The sequence below is a fragment of the Castor canadensis genome, chromosome 6 (assembly GCF_047511655.1).
Source record: "Castor canadensis chromosome 6, mCasCan1.hap1v2, whole genome shotgun sequence".
NCBI classification, from domain to species: Eukaryota; Metazoa; Chordata; class Mammalia; order Rodentia; family Castoridae; genus Castor; species Castor canadensis.
The window spans coordinates 163,829,696-163,843,097 of NC_133391.1; the positions used below are offsets into that span (position 1 = coordinate 163,829,696).

The 13,402-nt window shown below is 41.6% G+C and overlaps 1 protein-coding gene across 1 annotated transcript in view; it reads right to left on the reverse strand.

The window, feature by feature from the left end:
* Positions 1-1,926: 1,926 nt before the first annotated feature.
* The window catches only part of Fbxl7 (F-box and leucine rich repeat protein 7), a 379,344-nt gene continuing 367,868 nt past the window's right edge, over positions 1,927-13,402 (reverse strand). The window contains exons 3-4 of the mRNA XM_020155615.2: positions 10,522-11,133; positions 1,927-5,233 (exon numbers count right to left, since the gene is read on the reverse strand). Coding sequence (XP_020011204.1) covers positions 4,497-5,233; positions 10,522-11,133 — 1,349 coding nt within the window. The 3' untranslated portion in view covers positions 1,927-4,496. The remainder of the gene's footprint in view (positions 5,234-10,521; positions 11,134-13,402) is intronic.

A 13,402-nucleotide genomic window follows, 5' to 3' on the forward strand; every position in this document is an offset into this window, starting at 1 on the left:
GTTGAACACCTGAGAAACAAGCAGAGCTTAAAGGCAGATTTCCTGAGGAGTCCACGAGATTGGTACCTCATGGGCTAGCTCTGCAGGAGATGCCCTGTCTGTTTTGTTGACAGGCAGGGATTGTGCCCTGTACAGCAACTAAGTGGAGATGTTCTTTCATCTCATGTGGCTTAAAAAGCAAATTTGGGGAAGTAAAAGTGCTCTAAAAGATGAACTTGTGGCTTTAGGAGATGATGCTCTAAAAGAGATAAGGAAAACTAAATATCCCAAGTGACTTCTGGATCTGAGTGTCTGTGAGAGTATTTCTTACCTCATGTGAATGGCGTTGTCCACTTGGTGGCTAGCTTAATGAAACCTGCTGACACTGCTAACTTTAGGTAACTGGAGCTGTATTTAGGCAAGTCTTAATGACAGTATTAGCATCCGCTGTGGACAAATGACACACTCCACATTGTCCGGCTGAAGGACCAACTTCCCATGTATAGATCAAAACCAAGAATTTAATGTACCAACAGCATGCAAGAGGAAAACTAATCTCGCATCATAGATTTTCTGTGTGAACATTTTCACAGTAAATATTTGCCTAGTCACTCCGTTTGTTCTCCCTCTTCTATTACCTATTCAGAATTTCTTCCAATGAACTTGTCTCTGAAGTATTCATGATTGCCAGCTATTGAACAACTGCATCACCTTTGGTGATTTGTTAGTGTTAACTTAGACATGGTAAACAGTTTCACTGTATTACTTTCCCACTTAAAATTTTCAATCCTTTCATTTTCATTTTGCATGCTGTTAGCTATCAAACTTCCCACAGCCTTTTTCTAATTGTGAACAAATGCAATGATTTTAAGAAGTCATGAGACTCAAAGGTGAATGCATTTTACTCATTGCTGGCTTTATTTTAATATCTCGATGAGATTTAAGATCTTAGCTTTGAGTTTCATTGGTTTATTTGAAAGTGTTAAAGCAACACAGGATCAGAAGAAGTTGGACAAATACACTTAAATTTGCTATCTCTTAAAGCCTTCCTAGCTGGTAAGGTGAAGTTCTCCACTTGGTTATCAAGGCTTGCTTTCTGCCATATTGATTTCTTAGATCTGAAGGTTTAGGTGAGGAAGGAGATTTGGCACTTCACTTTTTCCAAGTACTCACAATTTTCTCCTTTTAATTCAGGTTGCCATCTTCTCCTTCCAGGCTCTGAGATACTTCCTTATGCTCTAAGATACTTTTTCTATCTTTTTCCTTTTTTTTTTTTGGTTCATAACAACTAATGGTCAGCATACCTTTGAAGATTCCCTGTAATATTTGTAACCAGTGCTGGGGTAAAATATATTCAAGTCAACAATTACATACCCATAATTCTGAAGTCCTGAAATCTCTGGGAAAAACAGACTATTTTCATTATTTATTACACAAATTAATTTGGTGACAAACCTGACTTGAACTAGAAGAAGACTATAGTGTGTAATAATCTTATATAGAATCTCTATGCATACATATCACTACAAAAATACTAACATGTTTGATTAAGGATGTTGTTCCAGGCTATGCTGTGGGTGTTACAAAAAACACCATGTAAAAAACCAAACCAAACCAAAATACACCATGTATAACTTTCTAAAATATGCAAAATTATGAATTCCAAAACCTGCTACCAAGAGGTTGGTTTGAGAAGTTTAAGCCCTGAGATATATTCTGAAGGAGGTGTTTTTTTGTTTTTGTTTTTGTTTTTTCACTTACTGCCCATTTTAAGCCAAGTCAGAAGGTTTGGGAAGATGACAAAAGCACGGATCCAACTTTAAAAGGACAGGCATAGCAGTTACCTGGCTTGCTTTGTCATGAAGCAAATTTCTTGCTTGCTTTTGAACATCCCTGCTGAACACCCCTCTCCTCTGGCAAGAGTATTACAAATGAAGCCGAGCCTGATTACCAACATATTGCTTTATTTCTTGGTGGTAGTAAATTAAGGCTTTCTAGAGTCATACAGCACGCAGTGATTTGAACATTAGAATTAAAAATAAAAGAAACAATGAGCATTCAATTTAGCAGAGCCAGGAAGTAAGCAATGTTTTAAAACAGACAAATTTCCTTGTGAGGCCTTTTGCTTGGTCTCTAAGAATCTGCTGAGCTGTTTCCCCAGTAACCTCTGTCAGAGATTCATACCCTGAGGTTGGAGCAGAATGGATGAAGATGAGACTGGGAGAAGGAGAATCTGAGAAAGAGTGGGTGCTGGGCAATCAGTGTGAAAAGTTGGCTTGGCCTCATGCTTGGAAGACATTTAGGTGAGGTGGTCAGGTGGTGATGACTAAGATATGCAAAATGCTTTGGGGAGCCATTCTGGATCTTCCTGTTCACTATAAGAGCACTGAGTCAGCTCATTGGAATACCTAAGTGCCCAGGGTTACAGGCAATCCTCCGTGACTCTCAAATCCCGAAAACTTAGAATCACAAGCTTCCTTCTACTTTTTTTATGTCTTTAAACTCTTCACTAAGTACTCTCTCCTGCCAAACAACTCACTTTCCCCCATGGCGTATAGTCTTGACTGCACTTCTGAACTGATGATGATGCTAACAGGACGGGAAGTCATGTTTCATATGATGTATGAAGAAAACCTGAACAGATACCACCTCATCACTCTAATTCCTCCTTCCCTGCATAAGACTACAGCATGCACAGGAGCCTACAGTGGGAATGCAGTTGTCACATGGTGTGTGTAAGCTTTGTCTGAAACAAATTCAGCACGCTTGGCTTGGAAAAAGGTGCTGTGATTGGATGGGGGACCCTCTCAGAAGGAAGTGGTGAGCTGTTTCAACAGTGATGAAGAAGGGATGTGAGTAGAGAATAATTAGGGAAAGGACCTTGGTTTACTAACAAAAGACAATAGATTTCATGCAAATGAACAATGGAATTTCTTCTGGCTATCTGATTTCACATAAATAAGATTAGCAAATTGATTTCTATACAAGTAGGACCAATTCAAAGCCCATCTACTGAGAATTCATATTTTGTATTTTAACATTGTATACTAAGGGCTTGGTTGGTGGACTACCATATGTCTTATCAATGTGCTCCTTCTTATATCTGTCTGGCACTTTTGAGTGAACAGTATTTAAATACCTGCAAGTTTGCTTTGCATTTTTCAACGGAAAACATGTAGACAGCCATGGGGAATGGGGTGGAGAGACACACAAGGTGGCAATTTGCACAATTAAACACTTACAAATGTAGCCCCAATAGGCTTAATGTGATGAAGTCTGGATGTATAAAGAAATAAATAGAGGAGCAAAGTCAAAATTCAATCTGAATGACAAAGAAGCAAAGAGTTTGTCCCTGCCAGATGCAGGACAGATGTGCCTGATGCATGCCACATGTGTACTGAGAGGGATTAGAAAACCTTTGAGGATATGTGTTCCCTTGGGTCTCACTTGTTAATTAAAAATTCTGAGGGTCTTTCCTCCTCCTTGAAAACACTCAGATGATAGGACTTGTATGGGGATCAAGGCTTTATCATGATGAGGCTTTCTCATGCCTCACTAAGATGGTGTGTGTGTGGCGTGGGGGAGGGGGATGCTGAAAGTACTCCTGCTTAAAGATCAGTGTTTCCAGCAAGGCAGGAAATGCAAAATAAACTGGGATGTGGTGGTGCTCAGAGGGGTGCCCTTTGTGCACTGGCTTTGGGACTGCAGGACCTCCTGAAATCACAGAATCAGTTCTCCTGGAAGAAGTGAATGCCTGTGCATTCTATGTTGAGGTTTTTCTGCTTATTGTTATCTCTGTTCTTTCAATTTTAAATGGCCATGAAATTAATCCTCAATTCAGGCTGGGAAGCTGAAGCCCAGAGAAGTGAAGAACTTTGGCCAAGGTCACACAGCTGGTTAGTGGCAGAGCTAGGTGGAAAAGGCAGATCTCTTGTTTCCACCATACTGCTTGCCATAATGGATTTTTACAGAAAAGGATTTGGAAAGCTTGTGCCATGACATTTATTTAACCACACTTTGGTTGGCGTGAGGTTAAAGAGTGGGGCTTAGGCCAATCAAGCAGTTTAAAGAGAAGTGTTAGCATTTTTACTTTGATGCTTTTTGTTGTTGCTGTTGTTGGAGGGGAAAAGACAGGAAGAGAGGGGCGGAGAATTTGGGGGGTGTGGCCTATGTTCTGGAGAAGGAAAGTAAGGTGCATTTCTTAAGACACTGCAAATCAGCCTACTGAGGTACATCTTTTGTGAAAAGAGAAACTGCCTACAAATGACGTGACCCAAAACACCGTTTGCTGAATACAAATTTGTTTTCGCCTCATTTCTTTGACCTCTGTTGCTCATGAGAAATGAGAAAAATAAAAAAGCCAGATTTTTAAAAAACTTCCTGGAAGAAAATAGCTGCTTATGTGTGGGTGTCGTTGCTTACATATGCTGCTTTTTTTTTTTTTTTTTTTAACCAACAACAAAACATTTTGTTTGGTTCGTGTTTGTCTGAGAACACTCCAGATGGAAGTTGCCCCTTCAGAAGAAGGCAGGGTTGGTGTGCTCGATGACGCAGCGTTTGCAGTGGCGTTTCACAAACCGCAGGGCCTCCACGGAAACCTCGCAGTCCTGGACATTGAGCATCTGGAGGTCAAAGCAGTTGGCGGCCACGATCTGCAGGCCCTGGCCGGTGATGCTCTCGCAGGACTTGAGGCTCAGCCTCTTGAGATTGAAGCAGTTTAGGGCTAGGCATTCCAGGCCTGTATCGGAGACCAAAGGGCATTTGCCGATGTCCAGAGACTTGAGTTTGGTGCAGTTCTTGGCGAGGTACTCAACGCCGTGGTCCGTGATGCCCTCGCAGCCCCTCGCGTTGAGGTAGCGCAGCTTGCTGCAGTACTTGGCGATGTAGCGGATGCCCACGTCGGTGACACGGCTGCAGTGGGCGATGCTGAGGTACCGCAGGCGGGACTCCAGCTTGGCGATCTCCCGCAGGCCGAAGTCGCTGACAAAGCGGCAGTCGCTGACGCTCAGCTCCTTGATGGACGCGCAGTAGATCACCAGGTAGCGGAGACCCTCGTCCGTGAGGCGCACGCAGCGCCGCAGGTACAGGTGGGTGAGCTGCGTGCAGTGCGCTGCGATGGTGTGCAGGCCCTCGTCCTCCAGCACGAAGCAGTCCGTCATGTCCAGGTAGCGGATGGAAATCTGTTTGCCATGCAAGGGGGACAGTTTAATGGAGGCCTCCCGGGTCAAGCTGATGCAGGTCACTTTGGAGCACCCTACATAAAGAAGACAGAACACATGTTCAGAGCAACCCATCCGAACTGGAGCTTGTTCCTAACTTTTGCCCAAGCCCAGCCCCGAGGCTGCCTGTGTTGTCCCTTACAGGGAAAAAAGCAAGAAAGGGTTCCCTATGATCACTTGATTATTTGGCTATTTTGATTATTTGGATTTCAGGGGATTCACTGACTTTAGAATCAGACCAATTCGATTGGTCAGAATTGATCAAGATCAGTTCTTGAAACACTGCTAGTTGCCTGATGTGGGATACACCATTCTTTCGTCTTAAAATGGGATAATCACATTCCCTACGAGGCAGCTGTGAAGAAGCAATGAGACAATGTGGAAAATGTGGAACAATGTGGACCCTGGAAAGTTCAGAAGTCCACAAAATGGTCTGGTAGCTCAAAAATTACATATAATTCTGAAACATCCATTGTACATTTCAGTTCAGTAAATGTAACACTGCAAAGACGTACAAAACAAGTTCATAGTACATGAATATAAACAGCTAATATTCAGTCAATATATTACATAAATATATATGCATTTCATTCCTCTACATTATATATAATATATATATATATATATTTTTTTTTTCTCATTTTCTCTCTGTTCTTCTCAAATCCCTGTGGCAGGTCTACAGCCAGATGCCTCACTTCAGATATCTCTGTGCCTTGGCTGTTCCGTGCAACATCCCAGGCTTCTGAACAGCTGCACAACGTGATGCTGGGGACTTTTTCCTGCCCCCCTGGCAGGTTTCCCAGGAAATTATGATAAAACACAGGTCCTGGGAATATCAGGGTTCGAATGTCATGTGCTACCAACTCAAGAATTTCAGGAAGAAGGGAAGCCTACAGACATGGCTCGCCAGAGGCTAGGCATGTTGCTCCAGGGGACTTCTGGTTTTGTGGGAGGTGGTTAGTCCCCCAACAACTTTAGCTCTTGAAATCTTTCTTTGATTTGAGTTTCCTTCTTTGGTATGACTGTAATCCTGCATATGGTGACTTTATCTGTCACCTGTGATGTCAATGAAGGCATTGTTTTACTCAGACCATATGATAACCTTTATTCCTACACTTGATTCTAGTTTCCTTTTTTAAAAAAAAAAATATCTAGCAAAGTCTGTTGCACTCCAGGAAGAATACAGTATTTAGTTCAGGAAAATAAATACCTGTTTTGAAAAAACGAGTTCCAAATTTAATGAAACATTCGTTTAATACAGTTGTAGTAAACTATTTTGATTTGTATGTACCATTTTATTTCAATCATTTTCAATGCTAAGGTTAGGTTAGCTCTAATTCTTATAGATTTGTTGAGTTTGGATTGAAAAGAAAATAAATTAGTTCATGGCTCAGTGGGTAATACTTATGGGTAGTTCATGCATTCATTTATTATAGACACGGAGCACCATAGAAATCATTCAATTTAAGTTTATTTTTAAAAGATAAGGCCTCTGAGGCTCAGGAAGATAGTGTATCTTGTATGCCCAGACTAGGGTAATTTTCTTGACTGCTGATTCAAAGCTTCAATTGTAAGAGAAGAGGTAAGAAATGGCTACAATGTGTCATAGAACAGATGCTTTGCACAAGGGATCTGCATCAGAGGAGTCAGCATGAGACAAACATTTGGACACTGGAGAATGGTGTCTTCAAAGTGGTGATATCTAAGGGATCTTTAAATAGAGAAGAAAATGATCTGGATATATATGTATGGAGTCCTATTAGTGAAATAAAAGCAAGACAAATAAGAGACACAAGAAAGTGTGGAGTAAGTCCCTGGGGGACTGAGGAGGATTTACAGGGTGTCTGAAAGGATTTAATGAGAATTAAGACAGGAATGGTTGGGTGGGACCATAACATGGGGGGCTGTCTTAATATTCAAAGTAAGGTAGATGGATATTATTCCATATGAAATGGAATGGATGTGTTGAACAAGTCTGTAGGGATTCTTTAATTAACTTCAGACTTCATTCGGCTTTCACAAATTTGCTCTTCATTACCATTTCCTCTCATTATTGGGGTAACATCTCTACTTTCTCTGGAATGTAAGATGGCCAAATCAGTGAAGATTAACTACTGATTTCTAAGCATATTAGCAACAATTAACCATAGAACAATGGTAACAGCTGTGATCTATTGAGGGCTTGCTAAATGGTTCTCAGCAGAGAAGCATTCTCAGCATGTGAGGACTGACCATGACTATCTCTTTTAATCCTAAACCACCTCATTTTTATTGATCAGGAAATTTTGACTCTACAACTCTACAACTTCCTAAATGCAGCTTAGAGTATTAGCCAATGGAAACTTGCAACTTTTTAGAGGTCAAGATGACCCTTTAGGGCTTTGACACTACTCTGTTCATTTAATTACAATGTCCTAATGTATAAATATTTATAGCTTGTAATGAGCTAACAAAAAGGGACCTGTGAATATATAAGGATGGATTGCAAATCTCAATGATGCTCTCCTTGCTTAGGCTCAAAGGCAGCCACCCACAAGAAAACACTCAGTGCTCTGTACCCAGGTGAAGCTTGGTATTAACATGAGTGATGAGATGAGAAGTCTATTAAGAAAGTTGTTGAAGAGGGGGTGGGACAGAGGAGTGACCTGCATGCAACCCAAAGAGGTAGCCACACATCACTACATGCACAAACAGGATGTGTTTTGGGACATAAAGATGGTTCCATGGAGTACATAGTTCCAGTGTACTTAGGAAGGACTCTTCATTTAGAGCCTTATATGCTCTACTGAGGGACTTGAATTATTCCTGAAAGTCACAGATGGAGAGCAATTGGAGATTTTGTGCAGAAAAGTGAAGGTTATACCTGTAGCTTGAAAACTTTCTTCCAGAGGTTGACTATGTAGAGGGTGGGTTGAGGGGTTGAGATGGGTGTAAAGTAAAGGGTACCTCCATGAAGGCAGGTAGAGGAGAGGGGATGGACTCAAGGCACTGAGAAATTAGGATCACACGCACAGGATACCACTGACCGGATAGTAAAGATTAGAGAGAGAGAAAAGGGTCTTTTGTTGGAGAGAACCTTTTGAAGCAACTTTATTTGCAATAGATACAACATTTTTATTTTGAAATTTGGTTGATTTTAATGTATTCCACTGACATGTAAAGATACCACTAAAAGGTAATATGTGATAATGATCAGACACTACTGTGTCTTAAAATTTTTTGTGATTTGAAATAGTAACTTTCAGCATGGGCATTTTCTGCCTTGTTAGGGATGAGGCAGGAATTCTTATGTTTTCTAGATGATTTAAACTCTAGAATAGTGATGAAACTTCCAAAGTTGGAGTTTATTGCCATGGAAAAGATAGCTACTATTCAAGGCCAACTACAGAAGCCAAGGAGTACAGGGTATGAAGTTAACCTGGGCAGCACTCTGGCCTCTCTCTGCATCAACCTATTTCCAAATTTCCCCAGAACTGGAGGGGATTCGTAGGAGGTGCTGATGACAAATCTACCCTTTGAGTCTGTACAGTCTTTCAAGTCCATCTACCTGAAATTCCTCCCAATATCTGGTATTATGTGTTCTGTACTTGGCAATCCACAGTTCCCACTTGATTTAGACTGTACATTTATAGATCACTGGGCTCACTGAAAGACATGTCAGGAAGCTGCATAAATATATTTGAACCTGCAAACTAGTTAGGTTGAGGTAGAAGATAGATATCTACCTCAGACTTAGTGATGGTTAGTCAAGAAGTAGAACATTATCATTCAGACTAGAAACCCAAGCATTTCCATTCCAAAATGATCAAAGTGGTTTCAGCATCTAGAATTTCAAAAGGACCCCAAAAGAAAAACCACAATTACTCACAGTCTGTGTGAAGGATGCATGGGAAGCCCCTTTAACAAAGATGGGGATTCCAAAAATGAATAATTTTCTAGTCTGAGAAAATAAAATGAGATATATATAAAATGCTAAAGACCAAGTTCTTCAACTAAAGAGCAAAAACATCTAGAAAAAGCTGTATGAGTGAGCTCTTCCAAATCACAAATGTTTGAAGTTAGTTACCACATTGCAGTGGTTTCTCTTTCCAGAATTCCTTGGAGGAAAAATGTAAGAAAACCCCCTTGTTTCCTGCATCTTTATGCCAATGGCTGCTCATGACTAACACAACATAAAGTTACTATGGTTTTGTCCTGAAGCCAGCTGAAGTAGACGGATCAGCAAGGGAGAGAATCTGAAAAAAATAATGGACTGTCAGATGTTGGCTTTTGAAGGAGAGAGCAAGCTGAGAGCTGGATTTACCTCAGATTTTGTTGGAGGGCATCATTTACCTCAGATGCTTGTAAACCCCAAATTCTATTTATTTGCCCAGCACGTGATTTTTTACTTCTTGCTGCCCAACCAACCATTCCTGAGGTGGTGGCTCATGCCGTCCATTTCTTTTAACTCCCTGATGCAACTCACACATTTCAGCCTTTCCAATGTTCATCTTTTGACTGTGCAGCAGATGAGATAAACAAAGGCTGTTAGTCAGGCTGGATCTCTGTCTGGCGCCAAAGTTTGACTCTGGGCTTTAATTCTTCCTGCCTGAGAGAAATTTTCAAGCAAATCAGCCATGCTGGGGATTTCCTTCCATTTTTAAAAAACTGAAGGTTCAATTGTTCTTGCACTATGTAATTGAGAACATTGCTTTAAAAAAATGTAAAAAATTAACCCAGAGATGAGGAGAGTGGGGGTAAAATATAAGGAGCTACTTCACTATGATGGATATTCCCAAAATCTATGAAATGGCAGGCAAGCCAATGTCAGCCCAGCCCACAGCTGAGTGTTTCATCCCCCACAGTGACACAACCAGGTTGCAAGTGCAGAAGAAACATGTAGGGTCATTGCTAAAACACAGGAATAACTCTCAGGCTCTATGGACCAATAATAAGTGGACAAAAGAGGAGCTTTTAAACTATGTTTGAGTTAACTATGTTTGGTTCCTCTTATTTATCTAAATTAGATATTTCTATTATCCACATTTTTCTGAAATAACTGAGTATTCTGGAAAAAAAGGACACATTTAGTTCACACAGACTTGAACTAACAGGTACCAAGTGCTATAGCTCCTCTAAGAAGCAGATATAAGGATTTGATGCAAGGGCTGCTTCTGATCTCCAGCCTCACACAGGATTCCAGAGACACAGTTTGTCTGGAAGAGCTGGCCTCCTTACCACCCACTGCCCATCTGTGCTGTAAGGAGACCCCTCCAGGAGTGGCAGTATCACTTTGGAGTGATGATCTGGGTAAGCCCTAGCCGGGAAGTGAGCTTTCATTTACCTGACACGTCCAGGTGCTCCAAGTTGGGACAGAGGGACACCACGTCAAAGACGGCCTCGTTGGAGATATTGTAACAGCCTGAGACTTCCAGGCGCCTCAGTTCAGGGCAGCACTGGGCAATGGTGTAAAGCCCTCGGTCTGTGAGCCGCCGGCAGCCACTGACAATGACAGTTTCTAGCATGAGACAGACATTGGGGGTGTCCTGGCAAAGCCTGCGGGTCAGCACCTTGAGGGCACGGTCCACGTTGATGGTCTCGCCGGTCAGGCGGATAGTCCTCCAGAGGCGCGGGTCCCAGGCCAGGTTGTACCAGCGGCGACACACGCGTGCACAGCGGCACAGCTGGTTGGTGGGCAGGAAGGAGAAGATGTGCACCATGGCGTGGTCTGGGAGCCGGTCTATGCTGGCCTGCTCTTTCTGGGGTCTGGAGGCGAGCCGGATGAGCGGGTGCGTGAGGCGGGTTGGGGGCGGGGAGTGGACCATGGCCACCGTCTCTCCGGTGATGGAGGATGAGGAGGTGGACGAGCCCCTTCCATTCTGAAATCCCGGCAAAGTCGGTGGGCATATCAAGGCTGGGCTGGGCGTGCTCAGTGTACGCATGCTCAGGTCGGAGTCTGGCAAAGGAGAGAGAACAAAGCATTAAGGATGACCGCCTCCGCAGAGCCCTGGGAAGGAAGGAAAAGCACACTCATGGAGGGTAACACACACATTCCACAGGCATTCTTCACTCGTGGCCATCTTCCCAGGCAGTGTCACCCACCTCAAGAAGCTGCTAATCCTCCACAGTCTACATGGGGATGAGCAAACTAAAAGGTACATTTTAAGGTTGTGGAGGCAGAGGTTGTGGGGGCTCTACCTTCCTTGCAGTGACTCAACTCTGCCACTGTTGTGCAAAATCTGCCATTAACAATATGGAAATGAATGGGTGTGGCTATTCTAACGAAACTTGTTTTATGAAAGCAGACCAGCTGGACAGGCCTGCGTCCACATGACAAATCCTCTTTGGCCGTGGTTTGCTGATCTCCCATCTACATTAATGGTGATCATCAAAAAGGCACAACTTCAAGTTTCATTGTTTCTGTTCTGGGAAGAAACCTCATGTATTAGGTACAAAAACTGATTTACTTTCTTAACAGATTTTGGTTAGGTGCACAAGTATGTTACATTTACAAGTGAGGGGAATATGTTTCAGAAAAGAAGACTAGTGTCCAGTGCAGAAAACATCTCCTGTGTCTGTACTCACCTCACTTGCATAGGCATCCTGACCCGCTTCTTTTGATGAGTTCCCCAGACTGAGGGAGCTATCCCATCTCCTCTGCTAGAACAGGTACCTCAGACGGTATGTTCAGCCCTTGAAGATTTGGGAAACTACCATATTTCCTCCTTATTAAGATTCTCCTGTTTGCATAGGAACAATGTGAGTCATACTTTGTTCTTTGAAGTCAGAAAGATGGCTTGGTGAAGGCACAAGTGCTTTCTAAGATTTTGAAGGATTTTAGGAATTATTTGGAATACCTCTTGGGGAGCAAGCTCATTTCCCTTCTCTCTCTCAGTATATATAAGAAAGAACTTAGTCTCTTATAATATACATTATAGATAGGTTATTTAGGAAGAAATTTATTTACTCTCAATAAATATGGAATTATTTTCCATAAATATGTATTTAATAATTTATATTATACACACATATGTATGTTTATATATATGCATCTATTTGTGGATATATGTTTGTGTGTGCATACATATATACATATATATGTATATATATAAGTAGAAGATACAAATTTACCTATGTATAAAGTAAGTGATTGGGCTAGTTAATTTCTAAGTCATTTCCTTTATACCTCTAAAGACTCAGGCAAAAAAATCTATTCTTGTGTGTTTTTCCATATTTCATACCCTGGAATTGAATACTCATACCATCTTTCCAAAGATGTCAGAGGAAAGGCATCTGTGCAGTTGACTTTGTCCTTGAAGTCTATTATCACCATGAGCTAGCCCCTTGCTGTCAGAGAAGGAGAGATCCATGGGGCAAACACAACTGGCCCCAATCTAGTTCAGAGCCAAGTCAGTCTAACCATATTAATTCAAACAACACCCAAATGAATCACACACAGACACACCATGTAGGATAACTAACTCTTTTCAACCACTGAGTTTGAAGGTAATTTACACAACAGTAAAATCTAAAATACCAAAAACTCTTCTGAGAAGAGGAAATTAAGTCCTTTTCTTTTTTGTGTCCTGGTGACATGCTGGCATGGTTTATGGTAAATAGTAGGTACGCAATAGTTGTCTTAAATTGAATGAATGTAATTCTATGCTTAAAATAATTTTGGCTTGGTATGTACTTTTCTATCCCAGGTGGTACACATGTTGTATCATAAAACATTCATAACAAAAGAAATACATATTTCTTTCTTTTGTAATCAGTGACAGCGAGTAGTAAATCTTTGATGAGAACCTTAAATATAAACTAATTATGGATTTCAAAAAACCTCAATCCAAGCTACCATGATACCAACCTGCAACAACATATATACTCAGATGTCTTTGAAGCCAGTGTTTTTCTTAGGCAGGTGAACAATTTATTTTGGGGCAGGAATGAAAGAAAATCTTAGGCTCTCATCTCTGATGTTTAATCAGCTGTGAAGGCTCTGAAATCTTTCTCCTGCCTGGCTTGGTTCCATTCATCCTGAAGGCACTTAATAGTGCTGTGTGGAGGCCTGCACAGAGTAAGTTCCCTGAGGCAGAAACACACTTACTGAGTGCGCACGCACTTGTGTGGGTAGTAATGTCTACAACCTGCATCTTTACCTGATTCACTTTTCTTCACTCTTTCGCACTTCAACATTGAGGTGGTAATGTAGATCCATCCATATC